General features: G+C 43.1%; 1 protein-coding gene across 12 annotated transcripts in view; it reads right to left on the reverse strand.

Moving 5' to 3' along the window:
* SFSWAP (splicing factor SWAP) overlaps positions 1 to 21,815 on the reverse strand; it is a 96,041-nt gene that overhangs the window by 16,664 nt on the left and 57,562 nt on the right. For 11 of the 12 annotated variants that reach the window (XR_008379459.1, XR_008379458.1, XM_053587628.1 and 8 more), the window contains 4 exons: positions 21,450 to 21,543; positions 19,387 to 19,558; positions 10,050 to 10,280; positions 8,715 to 8,905 (listed from right to left, as the gene is read on the reverse strand). Coding sequence is in view for 10 of the 12 variants with exons in the window: in XM_053587628.1 (XP_053443603.1) it covers positions 8,715 to 8,905; positions 10,050 to 10,280; positions 19,387 to 19,558; positions 21,450 to 21,543 (688 nt within the window). In the remaining 2 variants the exon portion in view is untranslated. The remainder of the gene's footprint in view (positions 1 to 8,714; positions 8,906 to 10,049; positions 10,281 to 19,386; positions 19,559 to 21,449; positions 21,544 to 21,815) is intronic. The other variant, XM_053587633.1, reaches the window with a different exon arrangement.

Here is a 21,815-nt window from a genome sequence, read left to right on the forward strand (position 1 = left end):
AATTAGTTATGAAGTAGTAACGAAAATAATTTTATGGTTGGGGGTCACCACAACATGAGGAATTGTATTAAAGGGTCGCGGCATTAGGAAGGTTGAGAACTGGCCTGAACTAAATGGGGTTCCTCTCTGATTTTTAACTGAGTATCACACAGGAACAGAAGTGCGTACAAATCATAAATGCGTAAGTGATGAATTTTCACAATAGGAGCACCAGTATCCAGATCAAGAACTGCCTGTGCCGTGTAAAGAGCTATTCATGTTAAGGCTACAGCCATCCGCCTCAGCCCTCCCCTCTTCCCTGAGAAAGGTTCATCCTCAGTCCACTCTTACAGGCCACAACCTCCAGACACAGGGAGAGATCTACAATTTATCATTTTATGCCTCGAGGGCTGGGTTTAAGATTTAGGAAAACTGTTCATGTTCGGCCTGGCCTCCAGGCAGCAATCCCCCTCTCCCACCTTCTGTCTCACTGGAGTGGCCCCTGAAAGCCCTCACTCCCTGTCCAGAGCCAGTGGGAACAAAGGATGGTGCTGGCAAATCTGCACCTGCAGGGGCAGGTCTTCCTCGCCTTAGTTCCTCTCCTTGGGTCTGCCTGATCTTTGAATTGTGAATTTTGGATGAAGGCCACTCCTTCCAGGATGTAGATATGGACCAGAAAGTTCCACCCTCCCTGGCCATGGTGCTGTGATTAAGAAGGACATGACATAAACCAGGCTATCAGGGTCAAAGAGATTCACTCCCAAAACTTCTGTGAGCACCATCCTACAACCCTCTGTTGTGAAAGGTGATACCCTTGGTTGCAGGATATGTCATGTCTCTGAAAAGAAAAGCACCTCCAATCCTGACTGCATGGTATCTTCACTCAAGTACCACTTGAATTGGGATGCCAGGTTGCCTTTGGGATGTAATTTTTTTTTTTTTTTTTTTGAGACAGAGTCTCACTTTGTTGCCCCCAGTAGAGTGTTGTGGCATTATAGCTCATAGCAACCTCAAACTCTTAGGCTCAAAAGATCCTCTTGCCTCTGTCTCCTGAGTAACCGGGACTACAGGTGCCTGTCACAATGTCTGGCTATTTATTTGAGACAGGGTCTCAAAGTTGCTCAGGCTGGTCTTGAACTCATGAGCTCAAGCAATCCATCTGCCTCGGCCTCCCACAGTGGTAGGATTACAGGAGTGAGCCACCACGCCCCACCTGTGATGTAATTTTGAGAATCTAGCAAAAGTGATCAAAACCTAAATCATCACTAGATGTGTATTTGGGGGCGGCAGCAGACATGTGAGTTTAAGTAACGTCTGGAAGACATCAAAGAGGAACTTCCGAAAAATAGTCATTTATGAAAGTATTTAAAAGCTTATTGCCCACTTTTGTTAGCACTGGAAGATAATATTGATTAGTGCTTTTATCACAACCAAGTATTTCGTAAGAAATTAGCACATGAACTAGCAACAATTATTTCCTGCGGTAGCAAAATGAACTACTGAACAGCAGATTGACTTTATGTTTGATTGCATTTGAAAATGAAAGAATCTTATTTGCAAAGTAACACCACAATAAGTATGAGACCGGACAATCCTAGATGACAACACTGCTCTTAAAGCTTCACACTTATTTGGACACCGCAGGTTCTCCCCACCTGCCTCCTGCCACCATCCAGTTTTGCTGGAGAAAGCTGCTGCCCAAGTGGGCATGACTGTCCTCTACCACTTGAGGACTTGAGGGTTTTTGGCCCTTGAGTGCCCTTACTATTCTGTCACCTTTCCCAGATGCCACAGCTCTGCAAGGCCCCACTGTGAAACTCCCTTACCCCTGTTCTCAGAGCCTCTACCTTCTGGGCAGGGGGCCTAAGGGACTATCCTGCTGGAAATGCTCATGTGCCAACATTGATGTCACGAATGTAATTTTATGGCCAATGGTTAGCAAACAAGCTTCTGATTCATATCCCAAAGTGCCACGGCAACTTGAACATAATGGAGACTCTGCAAACACAGGCTGATTCTTGTTCTTATTTCCTTTCCAAACTTTTGTTGAACTAGTAAACTTGGAAGGATCAGTAACTTGAAAAAATTATTGGAATCTCAAAAAAAGTCTTGACATCTGCTGTTAATATGAAAATGACTATGTTAAAGTGTTCAATGGAGTCTTCTGATTTCCCTTCATTCTGAATTAAGAGCATACATACATCCCAAGAATGAAGGTACTATATACATAGGCTTTTAACACTGCTTATGCATATTCCTTAACACATTTTACATAATATCTTCCCAGGCTAATAAGCACACCATAACACATCCTGTAAGTTGTACCTGAATATGTGAGATCACTTCTCCTAATGAATGCTGGAACTGAACGGACAAGTGTGCAGAAATTGATCAAGTATAAACGAGAATTTAGTATACAACAAAGCAGGCTCTTCAAATTAACATGGAGAAGATATATGGTTTAGTGAATGTGCTAGGTCTGGCTCTAAGCTTCTCAAGCTGAAATAAATTCCAAGTGTGGCAGATCAAAATGTACAAAAGGGAAAAATGTTCGTAATATTGATGACAAAGAACTAACACAAAATAGCAGAGACAAAGACAACCAGAACAGAAATAGGCAAAGGCTACAAAGAAGCCAGTTCATAAGGCAGCAAAAATTGGCAAGAAACAGTGAAAACGTTATTTGGTATCACTTACAACTAAAATATGCAAATCAAAGCAGACACCATTTTCCCATCCATCAGACTGATAAGAATTAAAGGTTGATGATAATGGATATTGACAGGGGGATGAGCAAACTTACTTTCACACCCTGTGGAGGCAAACAAAATTGCTACAATCCTTTTGGAGGCCAATTTAGCTGTATCTCAAATTAAAAAACCAATTCCACTGGACATGGCAGCTCCTGCCTATAGTCCCAGCTACTAAGGAGACGGAAGTAGAAGAATTGTTTAAGCCCTGGAGTTTGAGACCAGGGTGGGCAACATAGTGAGATCTTAGTTCAAGAAAAACAAAACAAAGATGATTTAAGGATAAATTACTTATAGTCACTCAGTCAATAAATATTTACTGAGTGTCTAATACACCCAGGCATTACCTAAGCATTGATACAGAAAGATCTCCACTACAAGAGACCAAAGTGAGATGTCAGAATAATGGATAGGGAATGGTCTCATTATTGTAAATTTTTGTTTGTTTGTTTGAGACAGAGTCTCACTCTTGTTGCCTAGGCTGGAGTGCAGTGGCATCATCATAGCTTCACTGCAGCTGCCAACTCCTGGGCTTAAGTGATCTTCCCACTTCGGCCTCCCCAAATACTTGGATTACAGGCATGAGTTACCAATATTATCCTTCTATAGTATTCTAAATAGCATATAAACACATATTTCCCCCTCCACAATATATAAGAAAAATGTGGCATACAGATACAATGGAATTCAGAAAATTCTGACACATGCTAAAATGTGAATGAACTTTGAAAACATTAAAAAGGACAAAAATACTGTAGGATCCCAATTATGTGAGATACCCTGACAGTCAGATACACAGTGACAATAAGAACAGGGGCTTGGGTGGCGCCTGTGGCTTAGTGGGTAGGGCGCTGGCTCCATATACTGAGGGTGGCGGGTTTGAGTCCGGCCCAACTACAACAACAACAACAACGACGACAAATAGCTGGGCCTTGTGGCGAGTGAGGCTCTGTCTCTAATAAAAAAAAAAACAGAAAGAAAGAAAAAAGAACAGGAGCTGCCAGGACCTGGGAGAAGGAGGAACAGGATTATTGCCTAATGGCCAAAGAGTTTTAGTTTTGGAAGATGGATGGACATAATGGAGGTGGAGTCCTGGAGATGGATGGTGGTAATGGTTTCACCATGTGAATATACTTGTCGCTAAACTGTATACTTGTGGTGGGTTCAAATTCAGCCCCAGCCAGAAACTGGAAAAAAAAAAAAAAAGAAAAAGAAAAAGAAAAAGGGCTAAAATGGTTAGCTTCACGTTGTAAATATTTTACCACAATAAAACCCTCAACATAAATTTACAAAGTCATTTCCATTGGAATTTCATTTTAAACCTTTCTCTAGCATTTGAACTTTTTTTTTTTTTTTTGTAGAGACAGAGTTTCACTTTATTGCCCTCGGTAGAGTGCCGTGGCGTCACACAGCTCACAGCAACCTCCAACTCCTGGGCTTAGGCGATTTTCCTGCCTCAGCCTCCCGAGTAGCTGGGACTACAGGCGCCCGCCACAACGCCCGGCTATTTTTTTTTTATTGCAGTTTGGCCGGGGCCGGGTTTGAGCCCGCCACCCTCTGTATATGGGGCCGGCGCCCTGCTCACTGAGCCATAGGCGCCGCCAGCATTTGAACTTTTAATCATATGGATATGTTACTGTTACGAAAAGCAAATAAAAATAGAAAAGTGTCTGTTTTTAAGGCAAATAAGTAGCACCATGGCAGTTTGCAGTGAGCAGATATGAGGCAGTAATATTCCTTGCAAGGGTTGTACCCTGTAGTGTCCCTATGCCCACCGTGTGCCCCTCCTTGCTGGCCTGGGCTGGTCCCAGCCCCAACATACATGAACTACCAGGAGCTCTCATAACGCTGACTCTCTTAGCCTCACAGATTTGCTCGTCCAGAGCATGAGGTGGCCAAACCCAAGCCTGTCTTGAGTCCTCTTGGACTCTAAGAATTCTACATATAAGTAGTTGAGTCAAATTTTCCAACACCTGTGAGCAACAGGTACATTACAATACTTATTAAGGTCAAGGGTAACCTGTCCCCAGAGGTTGTTTAGAATAAAAATATTTTCAAGTTTGAATCTTATTTATGATAATGCCAGTTTAAGTATTTTTGTTTCAAAGCAATTAAAGACATTTATCACCACCATCTGCTACTACTGTTATATTTCTGTTGAAATAGCTTAGAAGCTACAATCTGTATACACAATACATACATACCCACCCCAGGGAGATCACCCGAGTAATTTAAACACTCATTTCTATGTTTTACAGATTCAAAATCAATGCTTGGAATCAAGAAAGGTAAGAGAAGTCACACATGGGGCAGCTCCTGTGGCTCAAGGAGTAGGGTGCTGGCCCCATGTACGGGAGGTGGTGGGTTCAAACCCAGCCCCGGCCAAAAAAAAAGCCCAAGTACATATGTAGCCTACTCCATGTTTGTAAGAAAATGATTCCGGCAGCTGTGATGAGGCAACACAGCAGATGGGAAAAGTGTGGTTTAATGACAAATATCACAGTGGTGACCGAGTTTCATCAGGAATCTTATTAGAACACACACATGCAGCCATCTAATATAATAAATAAGCTAAAATATTTTTTGCAGCATTTTTTTCTTTTCTTTTTTTTTTTAAACCCAGAGTCTTACTCTTGCCTCAGGCTCAGAAAGCTGATTCAGCCTCTAGCAGAATGGTAAAAATCTGAATTCAGAATGCTGCTTTCCACAGAAAAACAAATAAACTCAGTGACTACAAACAGAGAATTAGTTTTGAATAATGGCCTGGACTCTCAGAAATGTCAATGTCATTAAAGTCAGAAAAATGCCCGTTCTGTACTCAGGGAAAAACCAGCTATGAAAGACATTTGGGAACACAGAAATGTGCCTATGGCCTGCAGAGAACATACTGTCATCAACGTCCTTTTTGGAAACACATGCAGGAGCACTCAGGGGAGAGCTGTCCCTTGTTTGCAAGTGGTCATACGCACAGGTGACAAGGCTGGTGCAATAGGGTTGTCTTATTATTCTTTCAATTTATTTAAAGGTTCAAAGCTTTTCAAAAAGTAAAATTCTTGGAGTTGCTTTTTTTTATTTTTTAAGAGAGATTAGGTGAAGAGAGATTTCTTTACAATGACTCTTTTGATCTGCTCTTAAAAAAACATAAAGCCATAAATTTTAAACTAGTCTTTAATTGTGGATCTACAACTCATTCTAACGTTGTGGTCCAAATAGGTCCAAAGTAGACTTTTCATTTATCTAATGTTGTAGGACTAGCTATGAGGATGCTCTATGTTGTTGGTTTGACAGAGACAATCCTCTGACCCTCAATGGAGCTGTCGCATTCTATCACTTTCCTCACTTTAAAAAAGTTTTCCAAGGTATTCTAGGACCTCTAAAAGAATCTCTAGATATTCTTTAAGTATAACTTAAATAAATCTGGGAGGCTGAGGGGGATGGATTGTTGGAGCTCAGGAGTTCCAGACCAGCCTGAGCAAGATCGAGACCTCGTCTCTAAAAACGGCTGGGTGTTGGGCGGCGCCTGTGGCTCAGTCAGTAAGGCGCCGGCCCCATATACCGAGGGTGGCGGGTTCAAGCCCAGCCCCGGCCAAACTGCAACCAAAAAATAGCCGGGCGTTGTGGCGGGCGCCTGTAGTCCCAGCTGCTCGGGAGGCTGAGGCAGGAGAATCGCTTAAGCCCAGGAGTTGGAGGTTGCTGTGAGCTGTGTGAGGCCACGGCACTCTACCGAGGGCCATAAAGTGAGACTCTGTCTCTACAAAAAAAAAAAAAAAAAAAAAAACGGCTGGGTGTTGTGGCGGGTGCCTGGAGTCCCAGCTACTTGGGAGGCTGAGGTAAGAGGATTGCTTGAGCCCAAGAGTTTGAGGTTGCTGTAAGCTATGACACCATAGCACTCTATGGAGGTGACAAAGTCAGACTCTGTCTCAAAAAAAAGTATAGGCTCGCTGCCTGTGGCTCAAGCGACTAAGGCACCAGCCACATACACCTGAGCTGGCGGGATCAAATCCAGCCTGGGCCCACCAAACAACAATGCTGGCTGCAACCAAAAAAATAGCTGGGTGTTGTGGCGAGCGCCTGTGGTCCCAGCTACTTGGGAGGCTGAAGCAAGAGAATCGCTTAAGCTCAGGAGTTGGAGGTTGCCGTGAGCTGCGATGCCACAGCACTCTACCCAGGGTGACAGCCTGAGGCTCTGTCTCAAAAAAAAAAAAAAAAAAAAAAAAATACAAAATAAAATGCCACAAAGAATCTGAAATAAAACTTAAAAGATTCTAAATCAACCTAACTAGAAAACAGCAAAGTTTTCAGGGATCATGATTAACTGCTTGCCACCACCACTGCTGCTACTGTGTGAGTCTGTCCTAGGCCTCCAGTCTCAGGTCCTGCTCTGAGAACTCCAGTCCACAGGAAATACATCCTGGGTCACAACACCGTGGAAGGGGCCACTTACCCCCAGAGCCTGTACTCTCAACTCCCTCTTTACAAAGACAATGGTGACCACACTATTTTTTTTTTTTTTTTGGGAGACAGAGCCTCAAGCTGTTGCCCTGGGTAGAGTGCCATGGCATCACAGCTCACAGCAACCTCCAACTCCTGGGCTCAAGCGATTCTCTTGCCTTAGCCTCCCAAATAGCTGTGACTACAGGTACCCACCACAATGCCCGGTTTGTTTTATGGTTGTAGCCGTCATTATTGTTTGGTAGGCCTGGGCTAGATTCAAACCCACCAGCTCTGGTGTATGTAGCTGGTGCCTTAGCCACTTGAGCTACAAGCGCAGAGCATTTTTTTTTTTTTTGAGACAGTCTCATTTGTTGCCCTCAGTAGAGTGCCGTGGCATCACAGCTCATAGCAACCTTAAACTCTTGGGCTTAAGCGATTTTCTTGCCTTAGCCTCCCAAGTAGCTGGGACTACAGGCATCCTCCACAAAGCCTGGCTATTTTTTTGTTGTTTTAGCTGGCTGGGGCTCTGTTTGAACCCTCCAGCCTCGGTTTATGTGGCCGCTGCCCTACCTACTGAGCTATGGGTACCTCTGACCAGCTGGCTTTTAGAGATAGAGTCTTGCTCTAGCTCAGGCTGGTCTTAAACTGGTGAGCTCAGGTGATCCGCCTACCTTGGTCTCCCAGAGTGCTGGGATTACAGGCATGGGCCACCGCACACAGCCTACTTCTTTCTATTTTTAATTAAAACTGACACTGACGGGTGGCGCCTGTGGCTCAGTGAGTAGGGCGCCGGCCCCATATACCGAGGGTGGCAGGTTCAAACCCAGCCCTGGCCAAACTGCAACAACAAAAAAAAAATTAGCCGGGCGTTGTGGCGGGCGCCTGTAGTCCCAGCTGCTCGGGAGGCTGAGGCAAGAGAATCGCCTAAGCCCAAGAGCTAGAGGTTGCTGTGAGCTGTGTAACGCCATGGCCCTCTACCTGAGGGCGGTACAGTGAGACTTTGTCTCTACCAAAAAGACAAAAACAAAAACTGACACTGACACAGATGCTGGCACAAAGGTTTCTGCCTATGAGCTGAACACTGTCAGCTGTGGAAGAGGTGCTCTAGCACTGCTGCTTAGCACAGTTCACCAGTAAGGCGCCCTGTCACCCTGGAGAGACAGCTCTAAAGCACAGGTGCTAACCTGGGACCCAAAGGTCTGAGAATTTCCTGAAATCAGAGCCAGCATTTGGGGTGGATGTGCATGTGTTCAGCTATAGGAGGAACATTATCTTTCCTTCCTTTTTTGCAGTTTTTGGCCGGGGCTGGGTTTGAACCCACCACCTATGGCATATGGGGCCGGCACCTTACTGTTGAGCCACAGGTGCCACCCGAGGAACATCATCTTTCTTACAGATGCACAGTTGGAGAGGCAGAGTCTGTCACACCATGTAGGAAGGGGCTGGTGGGTTAAAGTCCCTCCCTCAGGCCAGAGACATAAGCAACCAGTGGACCCACATCTTCACCTGCCTTTATCCCCCATAAGCTGATTGGGAATCTCCTTAACATACCTCTACACTGAAAGGACTCTCCTCAACTTTCACAACTTCTGCTTCTGGCAGAGGATTTTTTAAGGTCTGTAAAAATAATGCTGCTTTCCTTTTACGTTCTGCCTGAAGCTGCTTCTCTTTCGACTCCTTAGATGCCTGAGCCAGCTTTTCCCGGGCAGCAGCTGCAAGGCGGTCTTCCAGCTTTTGCTTTGCTTAAAAAAAAAAAGAAAGAAAGAAAGAAAGAGAAGTTTAGAGCAAGCAGTATTTTATCTTGCTATCCTAATTTTCAAGGTAGCAAAAGGGTCTTACACTGAAAACAGTTATTTAAAAAAAATGAATGATACAAATTTTAGAACAGATACACACATTGGATAAATCAAATTTTGAATTAGTTTATAATGCCTTTTTAACATTTTAATCGCGAAGTCTGAAAGCTGATGGGATTCCACACTAGTGAAAGCTGGAATAATGGAACCCTCGATTATGGCTCTCACAAACATGTATCCAAAGTATTCACACCAGGCAATGAATACTCTATGAAAAGTGTTTTATTCCAAATATTCTGACAGTTGTCAAGTCTACACACAGGAAGTACAGATTGACATACACAAGCATGAATACAAGTCTGCTCAGGGAGAGGACCACAGCACAAGGTTAAGTTATTGATAAGAAGGCATATTGTGGTTAAAAAATTACCTTTTATAAATGTTGCTTTATCTGTTTGTGTATATACAGAAGAAGCAATTTAAGAAAATCAGTTAGAATAGATAAAAACCACAAATGCAATCATTAATTAATTCTTTAATGCAGGATATAATTTATTTTGGAGGAGGGGTAGGAAGACATGTCCCAAAGCACTGCTGGCTGTGGGTTGGGGTGTGCAGTGGGCTGTGACCCATGAAGATGAGCCCAGCCTGGAAGTCCGCTAGGAACACACCATCTTCAAGGGCCCGGTGTTTTTTCAGGGAGACAGCCTCATAAAAGGGCATCTCCTCGTTTGGTGCATTAGCTTGAGCTGGGAATGCAGGCTGCACATTCCACCCTGGGGCTGCCGACCCAGCACAAAGAGAGCTTGTACTAGAGCACTCTATTGTGGCCCATTAGTGTTAAGTTGGCCACCAAGGCTTTTCTGCAAAAAAAATCGCCAAAGGCACTGCCTCTGACACTCTGCAAACAGCAGAGCTCATCATCTGACAGAGTTTTTGAAACCTCAGAAATGGTACACAACTCCCAAACGGTTCTGATTCCAAAGGCATGAGATTCCATTTGGCAGTCTCAGTAATTTTGACTTAGCAGAAAAATCTTATATTTATGTATTTTTCTTTCTTTCAAGAAGTTCAAAAGCTATCGACAAACCTTGCTTTGCTTCTAGCTCCTCCTGGGTAAGTTGAGGCTTCTTCTCCTCAACAACTACACAGGGTGGGGCAACTGCCGTGTTAGTGTGTGCAGCACTACTAGAACTTTCTTGGCCTTCTTTGCTTTCTTCATCATCATCACTGTCATCATCTAGCTTAACACGATTTTTTTCCAGGGGAAGTAGATCATTTTCTTTGGCCTTGATTGCAAAGCTTATTGGAGCAAATGAAGCTAGTGAGGAAAGGTGAAAATTGTGATACATTTTTAGGTAACTAGAAGCACAGAGCAGAAATTGTCACAGGCCCTACCACCCACCTGAGCATCAACTGGTGGGAAGAGGACAGCTAATATGGAGCCACATCTTACGCAGGACTCTACAGGGGACTGATGTCCATACTGCCCAAGTGGTCCTGTTAAATGCCTACTGCATGTAGCACAGGGTGGCTTGTGGTGAGAGGCCCACATCAGCTGGGCGCTGCACACAGATGGCCACCCTGGGCCCACAGGACACATTTGCTTATGTCAAAGCATGCCACCTGCAATTTTCAATGATAAATTCTTAATGATTTTACCTTTTATTTTTTTGTCACCCTGGGCAGAGTGCTGTAGCGTCACAGCTCACAGCAACCTCCAACTCTTGGGCTTAAGCAATTCTCTAGCCTCAGCCTCCCACGTAGCTGGGACTACAGGCACCCGCCACAACGCCCAGCTATTTTTTGGTTGTCGTTGTCCTTGTTGTTTGGTAGGCCTGGGCTGGATTCGAACCTACCAGCTCCGGTGTATGTGGCTGGAGCCCTAGCCCCTCAGGTACAGGTGCTGAGCCAATCATTTTACTTTTACAAAAACATTTTCATGACTCAGTATACTGCTGAATAAGCTTAAGCAGGCATATGATGTGACTCCACTATACATAAAAAGGTTATCTTTAAGAAAAATCAAAGCAATAATTATGGAATTCATTCTTTTATTCAGCAAACATTTTTGCCTAGTTTGTGATAGGCATTATGTTAGGTCATTCTCTACAAGAAAATGTTAAACACAGAATAACAGGTGGTACAATTTTTACCCCGTAGAATATTTAGAAAACTTACTTTAAAAGAAACACAAAGGCCCAAAAGGAAAATATTTCCATCCTTATCCACTCAACATAGAATCCCTTTATTGTTTCATAAACTAAGTCTTGATGAGAGCTAACTCATCAAGTTAGTAATAAAACACTTTATTTTAAAATTCTGTGAGTAAATATTTATGAGGGTATTCAAGTCAATCACAATGAAGGGGAATTTTAAGTGCACTATGAACCTGCTGATGTTGATCGAGAGGAGATTTTGAGTAAACAAAGGCAGGCCTTGGAAGGCCAAGACCTATCACAGTGATGGCACTTCAGCTCCATGGCAGCAGATCAGAGGGCTCTCCTAGTTAGCGCTGTATGATCACAAACCTGTGTATGAGGTGAAGGAGACTAAGCTTGGAGACCCCAGATCCTCTGAAACAGAATAACCTTTCTCAGAGCTGTCCTCCTGCCACAGAACACAGGCCAAGATGGGAGGGAGAACAGCATTTCTGTTTTTTTTTTTTGTTGAGACAGAGTCTTACTATGTTGCCCTTGGTAGAGTGCTGTGGCATTACAGCTCACAGCAACTTCAAATTCTTGGGCTTAAGCGATTCTCTTGCCTCAGCCTCCTGAGTAGCTGGCACTATAGGCGCCTACCACAATGCCTGGCTATATTTTTGGTTGCAATTATTGTTAGTTTACCAGGCCCGGGCAGGGCTTGAACTCACCCTTCGAAGCTCACAAGCTTTGGTATATGTGGCCAGTGCCCTCCTCACTGAGCTATGGGCGCTGTAGATCAGGGGAGAGCAGCATTTCATAATTTAACAATAGTGCTACTGTATGCTGTGCAGAGACAGCATGTGATTATGTTCATAGCAACCTACAGGACTAAGATGTGACACAAGGGATTAAAAACATGTATAGGGCGGTGCCTGTGGCTCAAAGGAGTAGGGTGCCAGCCCCATATGCCGAAGGTGGCAGGTTCAAACCCAGCTCCAGCCAAAAACTGCAAAAAAAAAAAAAACCATGTTGTATAAGGAGAGTCAACAGTAACCATTTTACTGTGGTTATGTTTTTTAAAAGTCCTCATATTTTGGGTGGCGCCTGTGGCTCAAAGGGTTAGGGCACTGGCCCCTTATACAGGAGGTGGCGTGCTCAAACCCAGCTCTGGCCAAAAACTGCAAAAAAAAAAAAAAAAAAAAATAGTCCTTATATTTTAAGACGATGCCTGTAGCTTGGTTGGTAGGGCGCCAGCCACATATACTGAAGCTGGCGGGTTCGAACCTGGCCCGGGCCAGCTAAACAATGACAACTGCAGCAAAAAAATAGCCAGGCATTGTGGTGGTTGCCTGTAGTCCCAGCTACTTGGGAGGCTGAGGCAAGAGAATAGCTTAAACCCAAGAGTTGGAAGTTGCTGTGAACTGTCACGCCATGGCACTCTACTGAGGGTGACATAGTGAGATGCTGTCTCAAAAAAAAGAAAAAAGTCCTTAATTTTAGAGATATATACTTAAAATATCATTATTATTATTATTTTTAGAGATACGGTCTCACTTTGTCGCCCTCTGTAGAGTGCCATTGCATCACAGCTCAGAGCAACCTCCAGCTCTTCGGCTTAGGTGATTCTCTTGTCTCAGCCTCCTGAGTAGCTGGGACTACAGGCACCCATCACAATGCCCGGCTATTTTTTTGTTGCAATTTGGCCAGGGGCGGGTTTGAACCTGCCATATGGGGATGGTGCCCTGACTCACTGAGCCACAGGCGCCACCCTATACCTAAAATATTTATGGAAAAATGGTATGATGATAAAGATATGCTTCAAAATATTTTTGTGGTAGAAGTTAATAAAGTGGCTTCCATACTTAAGGCTACGCCAGTGCAGGGTCACCAGCTGAGCATCTGCTGTGTGTGGGCTGAGCTAGGGTCATTATTTCACTCTTTATTTTTGTTATGAGTTCAAAATTTTCCATAAAAATTTAGCAAAATAGGCTCGGTGCCTGTGGCTCAAGCGGCTAAGGCACCAGCCACATACACCTGAGCTGGCGGGTTCGAATCCAGCCTGGGCCCGCCAAACAACAATGATGGCTGCAACCAAAAAATAGCCAGGTGTTGTGAAGGGTGCCTGTAGTCCCAGCTACTTGGGAGGCAGAGACAGGAGACTCACTTGAGCCCAGGAGTTTGAGGTTGCTGTGAGCTGTGATGCCATAGCACTCTAACCAGTGCGATGGCTTGAGGCTCTGTCTCAAAAAAAAAAAAAAAAAATTAGCAAAATAAATGCTTACTGCTTACAATAATATGATCCCCTTAATAAACATAAGGTCAAAGAAAATTTTAAAAGAAAAGAAAACTTCATATAAAATGTTAAGTAAACAAGGTTTGGCGCTCGTAGCTCAGCAGCTAAGGCACCAGCCACATACACTGGAGCTGGAGGGTTTGAATCCAGTCCGGGCCCACCAAACAACAATGACAACTACAATTGTGGCGGGTGCCTGTAGTCCCAGCTACTTGGGAGGTGGAGACAGGAGACTTGCTTGAATCCAGGAGTTTGAGGTTGCTGTGAGCTATGATGCCATAGCACTCTAACCAGGGCGATGGCTTGAGGCTCTGTCTCAAAAAAAAAAAAAAAAAAAGTTGGGTGGCACCTGTGGCTCAGTGAGTAGGACGCTGGCTCCATATAACCAGGGTGGCGGGTTCAAACCTGGCTCTGGCCAAACTGCAACAACAACAACAAAAATAGCTGGGCGTTACTATGAGCTGTGACGTCACAGCACTCTACTGAGGTGACAAAGTGAGACTCTGGCTCTAAAGGAAAAAGAAAAGTTACATAATCAAAACAGTTCAGGAAGATAGACTAAGATATATTATAAAATGATTTTAAAACAATTCTTCACAAACGATCTCTTCCTCAAATTAGAGATATTAACAATCAAAGAATGTATTGCAATGAAACTTTTCGAAGTACTATCAATATTTAACACAAAGTGGACATTCTGAAGCTAGTGTCTATTGCCAGGCACTCATTCTCACTCCTGCAATCCCAGTGCTTTAGGAGGTTGTGTAGGGATGATTGCTTAAGACCAGCCTGCACAACACAGTGAGATCCCATTTCTACAAAAAAATTTAAAAATCAGGCTCAGTGCCCGTAGCTCAGTGAGTAGGGTGCTGGCCACATACACTGACGGTTGTGGGTTCGAGCCTGGCCGGGGCCTGCTAAACAACAATGACATCAGTAACCAAAATATAGCCAGGTGTTGTGGCAGGTGCCTGTAGTCCCAGCTATTCAGGAGGCTGAGGCCAGAGAACTGCTTAAGTCCAAGAGTTGGAGGTTGCTGTGAGTTATGATGCTATGGCACTCTACTGAGGGTGACATAGTGAGACTCTGTCTCAAAAAAAAAAAAAAGAAATTAAAAATCTGCTGGGTGTGGTGGCACACACATGCCTCCAGTTCCAGCTACTCCGGAGGCTGAGGCAAGAGGATTGCTTGAGCTCGACAGAGGTTACAGTGAGGTATGATTGCCCCACTATGCTCCAGTTTGGGCCAAAGAGTAAGGTTTTGTCTCTTAAAAAATCTAGTTATCTACCAATGCCAAGTACAAAGCCCAAAAGCACAATTATAGAACTGACTCCAAGAGCTCCCTGGATTAACGTTCACAAGTCCAAGAGGCAGAGTGTCAGGCTCCCCCTTTCACAGATGAGGAAACTGATCCTAACAGGGTTAAGCAACTTTCTCAAGGCAACTTAGCTCAATACAGGGGATTAGGAAATTAGTTCTCTTTGTAGTATTATTGAATCATGGAACTACTGCTTTTGCCTAGAATCTTCCTTGCAAATCACATCGCAACATATGTAAAGCACATCCATATATGGATGACTACTGAAATCAAGGATAAAACTCATGTGTCCATACAGGGGTTTAAAAACGAAAACCGTGTTGTGACCCAGGCTGCCACTGTCTCCGTTTTGTACTATGCCACACCAACCTCACCATGGCCACCCTGCTGAGTGCTGGCTGCTCTTCTCCTACCTGGTACTTCCTGTCTGTCCTCACACAGCCCCTGCCTGACCTCTTTCCTGCTTATGATTTCCACTCTCTGCTTTCCCCTAGGAGAGAGACGACAAGACCAGGGAAGCACAGCGTGTGCCTGACGTGTGCAGTGGTGCAGCGAGGCACCAGCACAGAGCAGCAACCACCCAGGAGTTACTCCTCCACCTGTTACCCTACACAGGCTTCCATTCTTAAGGTAATAACTTTTAGTGCTAATTTCTTTCTTTTTTGTCAGCTCGGAGCAACCTCAAACTCTTGGGCTTAAGCGATTCTCTTGCCTCAGCTTCCCACGTTGCTGGGACTACAGGCGCCTGCCACAACGCCAGGCTATTTTTAAGTTGTAGTTGTCGTTGTTTGGTAGGCCTGGGCTGGATTTGAACCCACCAGTGCTGGTGTATGTGGCTGGTGCACTAGCCGCTTGAGCTACAGGTGCCGAGCCTTTAGTGCTAATTTCTGACTTTACAAGTAATATTCATTCTCTATGGGAAATTTGGAAACATAAATGAACAAAATGAAAGATCAAATACAATTCAGATAATGAAAAAAATAATCTGAACATAATTAGTGGACATGTATGTAAAAAATGGGATCATGCACTACAGTTTCATAACCTGCTGTTTTCACTTAAGCAGCAACATCTTTCCACATAAATAGTGCAGACATGTTTCCATGCCAATATAGACCATTTAAAAAAAACAGCAATATATGGGTGGCGCCTGTGGCTCAGTGAGTAGGGCACCGGCCCCATATGCCGAGGGTGGCGGGTTCGGACCCAGCCCTGGCCAAACTGCAACCAAAAAATGGCCGGGCGTTGTGGCGGGCGCCTGTAATCCCAGCTACTCGGGAGACTGAGGCAGGAGAGTCGCTTAAGCCCAGGAGTTGGAGGTTGCTGAGCTGTGTGATGCCATGGCACTCTACCGAGGGCCATAAAGTGAGACTCTGTCTCTACAAAAAAAAAACAAAAAAAACAGCAATATAATTTTTTAATATAGACACGACAATTTATTTCACATTGCCCACAACTTTTCCCAATTCTTTTATTTGTAAAAACTAACAGGCCTCTGGTGAACATTCTTGTACAGACATCCTGGTAAACCGTGTTTCTAGGGGCAGAAGTGTATTTGTACTTAAAATTGGGTCCATATTGCTGGGCTCTATTAAATCCCCCAAAACAATGTTCCCCTTTGTGTCCAAGCCTCTCTATCACTGAGTTTTTTTTTTTTAAACTTTAAAATTTAAAACCCCCCAATTTTAATAAGGATATACTGAAAAAATTAATTATTGGCCATCTAATTTTAATTTTTTTGGAACTATCTTTTTAGGACTACCTTTTCATGTCCTTTGTCCATTCTTCTACTGCAGTGATACTTTTTTCTTATTGATTTATAAGGGCTCTTTCTCTGGTAAGGATATAACCCTTTATCTCCTATTATGTTAGCAGTTACCACCATTTTCAACATTTGTCCTGTAACCTTATTCAGTCCATGCTCTCATCAGAACTATTAATTATAGCTCCAATTCTTAGAAAGTCCTTTCCAATTCCAAGATTATAAAAAAAATTATCTTTATTTCCTTCTACTATTATGGTCTTATTTTTTTTTACATCTAAACAATGAATTTATCTGAAATTACTGTTGTCAGATGTGATGTGTCTTAATTTTTTCCCCAAAAACAAAAAGACTGTTTTTCCAACATCAGTTATTATTAAAGACTTAGTTTTATAGTCAAAATTTCAAAAAATGATGCTTTCTTAGTCTTCATATTTTATCCCACTGTTAATACTGTATACTGTATGGAAGACTTCCTATTGGTGCACACTGGGATTCTGGAACAGATCTCACGGCTCATAGACTAGTACTATTTTAATATATAGTTGGATTCAATTTAATATGTTAACACCTACCCTTATAAGTGCTTGTGGTCTACAGCTTGCTAAGCTTTGAAAGCTTCATAATTTCCCATCTTTTTTAATGTTCTGGAGTGGCTTTAATGACATGGGCGTTCTACTTCATGAGGGTGAATTAAGCCGACCTTTGTCTTGGCAGACTGCCTGGATTCAGAGGTATTCACTGACCAACATCTTAAAATTCCTTCAGGCCATAAATCTATGTTAGTTTCTTATCTCTTCTGGAAAACTATTTCAGCAATTTACATTTTCTCAGAGAATAATATTTTTCAGTGATTTTCAAATTCATTCCAACTTAAAAAATGTATTTTTCTTGAGCACTTTAAAAAATACCTGATTTTTTCTCACCCATGTTGTGTATTTGCATTTGCTTTCTTCTACATTAAACATGCACAGTGACTGTTGTGTTTTACTGTCTTTTTAAAATTGTTTTCTCACTAATTTCTGCCTTGATTTTTATTGATTCTCCTTTTCCTATTTTCCTTAGGGGCATTTTAGTTTCTTCTAAGGTTCTTGAGTTCAAAGCTTTATTTATTTATTTATGAGACAAAGTCTTGCTCTGTTGCCCAGGGTAGGTAGGCTCTGTTGCCTGTGGTGTTAGCCTAGCTCACGCATCCTCAAACTTGTAGGCGCATGTGATCCTTTTGCCTCAGACTCCCAAGTAGCTGAGACTGTAGGTATACCTGGCTAATTTTTTTTATTTGTTGTAGAGATGGGGTCTTGCTATATTGCTCAGGCTGGTCTTCAACTCCTGACTTCAAGCAAACCTCACACTTTGGCCTCCCAGAGTGCAAGAATTATAGGCATAAGCCATGGTGCCCAGCCCATTTTTATTTTCTCTTTACTAAAATAAACATAAAACGCTATACATTTTTCTCTGAATAAAGTTTCACTATATTGGGTCAATTTTTTAAAGTTTTAGTCTCACTGTCCTTCCTTACTTGAGCTGACTCATGTCTCAAAGTGTTGACATGTGTATTAGTCTGTTTCAGAATTCAGAATACAGATGCCCCCTGACTTATAGTGAGGCTATGTTCTCATCATAAGTTGAAAATGCATTTCCTTCTGTCTAAAAACAATTCCTTTTCTAGTTAGTTGTTGACCCCATCAGTTTGGTTACCTAGAAGGTCACCACTCTTACAAAACAAGGCATTTCTAGGCAGAGGAAGGTGTGAGGGCCACTATAGCCCAGCCCCTCCTCTCGAGCCTCTGTTCTGCCTTTCCTTTTGACTCAAGAGCCATGAGATGGCCCCATGCCACCTCTGCTCCAGCCCATTCCAAGCCACCAACCAACCAAAAACCTCTTTGCAGAGTCACCAGACCAGGAAAAGTCATTCCTCTGACCTTAAACTTGTGAGGTGTATGACTCCTACCCAACTCCCCACCATGAACCATCCATGCTTGGTGCTCCAGGCTTCTCCCACAACACTATTTAAACAATGCAGCTTACACTACAGGGCCTAGGCCCAGGGTCAAGTCTTCAGGCCTCTGCTTCTCCCTGCATACCAGATGAGCACCTTCTGATCTCCACCAGGTGGAATTACCTATTGCTTCACAAGTGCTGTCACTGACACCTATGGTAACATGCCTGCTCTAAGCTTTTGTTTTTTATTATATAGACTATTTCTTTCTTTCTTTTTTTTATTTTTATTTATTTATTTATTTTATATATATATATATAGACTATTTCATCCATGTCTGTTCTCTGGATGAAAATCTCCTTTCAAGAATACAACATGAATCTTGTACCCTCAATGAATCTCCAACAATAATAATAAAAAAAAAAAAAAAAAAAAAGAATACACCATGGGACTAAAATTCAGAGTATTGCCTGGTAGATATTCTCAAGGGATCTGCTTTGACAAATAAAGAAAATAAATTTCACTGGCACAAATAACATTGCACACAAATTACGGCCCAGAAGTCTGATGGGGTATAAGACATTTTTTGGAATTTCCTGAGCAGGTCTGTTAACTTGTGCCACACAGGGTGTTGGGTATGTTCCTAAACCTAGCTAATATCTGCGTGACTCCAAATGCTGCATCAGGAAAGCACGATGATGCAAGGAAGGTCACTGCAGCAACTTCAGAGGAGCTGCCAATCCTACCCTGGCTGACAGTTAGAGGCATCTTGTCTTAAGCAATCAAGAATTTTCTATTTTTTTTTTTTTTTTGCAGTTTTGGCCGTGGCTGGGTTTGAACCCGCCACCTCCGGCATATGGAGCTAGTGCCCTATTCCTTTGAGCCACAGGCGCCACCCAGCAATCAAGAATTTTCTTGCTCATTTAAGATGAAACCTACAAGACCAACACATAACCTGGGCAGCAGCATACCTTTCACCAGTTTCCCATCTGGGACGGTTTTACTGGACGTTGCCTCCTTTTTCCCGCCTGCACCTGCTCGCCCTCCTGTCTCCACCATGTCTTCAGAAATGCTGTCCTCCCCAGCGTCATTCGACTTCTCAGGGGCAGAGTCTGCAGTAGCCTCTTCTGGTGCTGAAACAGTCTGAGAGATCAAATGTTACTACAAACTGTTACACAGAAATTGTACAAAATTTGTCAAAACAGACAGATAAAAAATACATGTATTCCACTGGATAACAGTATTTCTACAAGGTACTAATGCAGTGGTTCTCAACCCTCCTAATGCTGCAACCCTTTAATACAATTCCTCATGTTGTGGTGACCCCCCCCAATCATAAAATTTTCGTTGCTACTTTGTAACTGCAATTTTGCTACTGTTATGAATCGTAATGTAAATATCTGATATGCAGGATGGTCTTAGGTGACCCCTGCGAAAGTGTTGTTCGTCCCCCAAAGGGGTCGTGACCCATAGGTTGAGAACCCGTGCATTAAGGGATTTACTTCCAGATTAAGATTTGTTATTTTCTTTTCTTTTTTTTTTTCCTTTTTGAGGTAAGAGTCTCACTTTGTTGCCCTCGGTAGAGTGCCGTGGTGTCCTATCTCACAGCAACCTCAAACTCTTGGGCTCAAAAAATCCTCTTGCTTCAGCCTCCCAAGAAGCTGGGACTACAGGCACCTGCCAAAACGCCCAGCTATTTTTTAGAGATGGGGGGTCTCAGTTATGCTCAGGCTGGTCTCGAACTCATGAGATCAAGCAATCCACCTCCCTTGGCCTCCCAGAGTGCTAGGATTACAGGCATGAGCCACTACGCGTGGCCTAGATTTGCTATTTTCTGACACAATAGCGTGAAAAGAGAAGTGAAAGGAGATGTTCCCTCTTCTGGAAAAACATTATACTTCTTGAAGCTCTGATACTCCTTTGTGAACCAATCATTAATATCTTTTCTTTGGATACTGATTACTGAGAATACTTTAGAATTCCAAATTACCCCCATTGCCTACAGGAAAGTCAATTTCCTGCAGCGTGAGTAACCAGAAAGAAGGTCTGAGACTGACAGATAAGAAGGTGTCTGCCACCTCTACCATAATAGGCTCCAAAAATGTCAGGTTGTACCTATGACTGAGAAGAGGGCCAAGGCAGAAAGAAGGATTATAGGACAAGAATGCTCCAAACTGTGCACAGACACTATGGCAGGGCGTGGTGAGGAGCCAGGGTGTGAGGAGCAGGTGGCCAAGCTGCAGGAAACAGTCCTCCACTCTGGACAGCACCCACTTGCCAGCAGCAAAGCCCATGCTTACATTATATATATTCAAAAGCATGTTAATACAACAAAAGAGTAGCTAAAAATAGCAGAAGTCAAAATACTTAATGCATAAAAAAAAGGACTTTTTTTTTTTTTTGTAGAGACAGAGTCTCACCTTATGGCCCTCTGTAGAGTGCTGTGGCCTCACACAGCTCACAGCAACCTCCAACTCCTGGGCTTAAGCGATTCTCTTGCCTCAGCCTCCTGAGCAGCTGGGACTACAGGCGCCTGCCACAACGCCCGGCTAACGGACTTTTTTTTTTTTTAAAGAGACTAAAGTCTTACTTTATTGCCCTCAGTAGAGTTCCATGGCGTCACACAGCTCATAGCAACCTCCAACTCCTGCACTTAGGCAATTCTCTTGCCTCAGCCTCCTGAGTAGCTGGGCCTACAGGCACCCACCACAACATCCGGCTACTCTTTTGTTACAGTTTGGCTGAGGCCGGGTTTGAACCTGCTACCTTTGGTATATGGGGCCGGCACCCTACTCCTTGAGCCACAGGCACTGCCCCAAGAGGACTTTTTTTTCTTTGAAACACACAAGACAAATGATCATCAACACACTAAGAACATGAGTGAATGTTATCAACAGAGGAGAGCAAAGTTAAAGATTGTACATGCCAGATACACATCAAAAATAAATCTGGGATAAACAGAAAGTTATTTCTGTACCTCTGCATCTGAGGTACCTGCAAAAGTGCTTCACCCTCACCACTTACAGGTACGCACCTGTGTGCTCTCGCCTCCTTCTTTCTGGAGGAAGAACTGCTTCTTAAACTCGTAATATGCATTGTACTGGTGCCACGGCTGTAGGAACTCAAATCTGCACAGAGAAGAGGACAAGCCATTTAATAAGACAGCCTTTTTTTTAGATAGCTTCAACATTCTTACTTAAAAAACAAAACAAAAACTAAAACAAAACAGTTAACGTAATCAAAACCACCAAGCAAACGCTAAACAATTCAACAGGATAAATCTAGCTAAAGATATCTTTGCAAAGAAAATGGATTAAAACCAGAAAGGAATTATGTAGCTAGATTTTTAAAAAGCTAAACTAAAACCTCAAATACCATATATATAATATACGTAAAATTC

This window comes from Nycticebus coucang, chromosome 4 (assembly GCF_027406575.1).
Source record: "Nycticebus coucang isolate mNycCou1 chromosome 4, mNycCou1.pri, whole genome shotgun sequence".
Classification (NCBI taxonomy): Eukaryota; Metazoa; Chordata; class Mammalia; order Primates; family Lorisidae; genus Nycticebus; species Nycticebus coucang.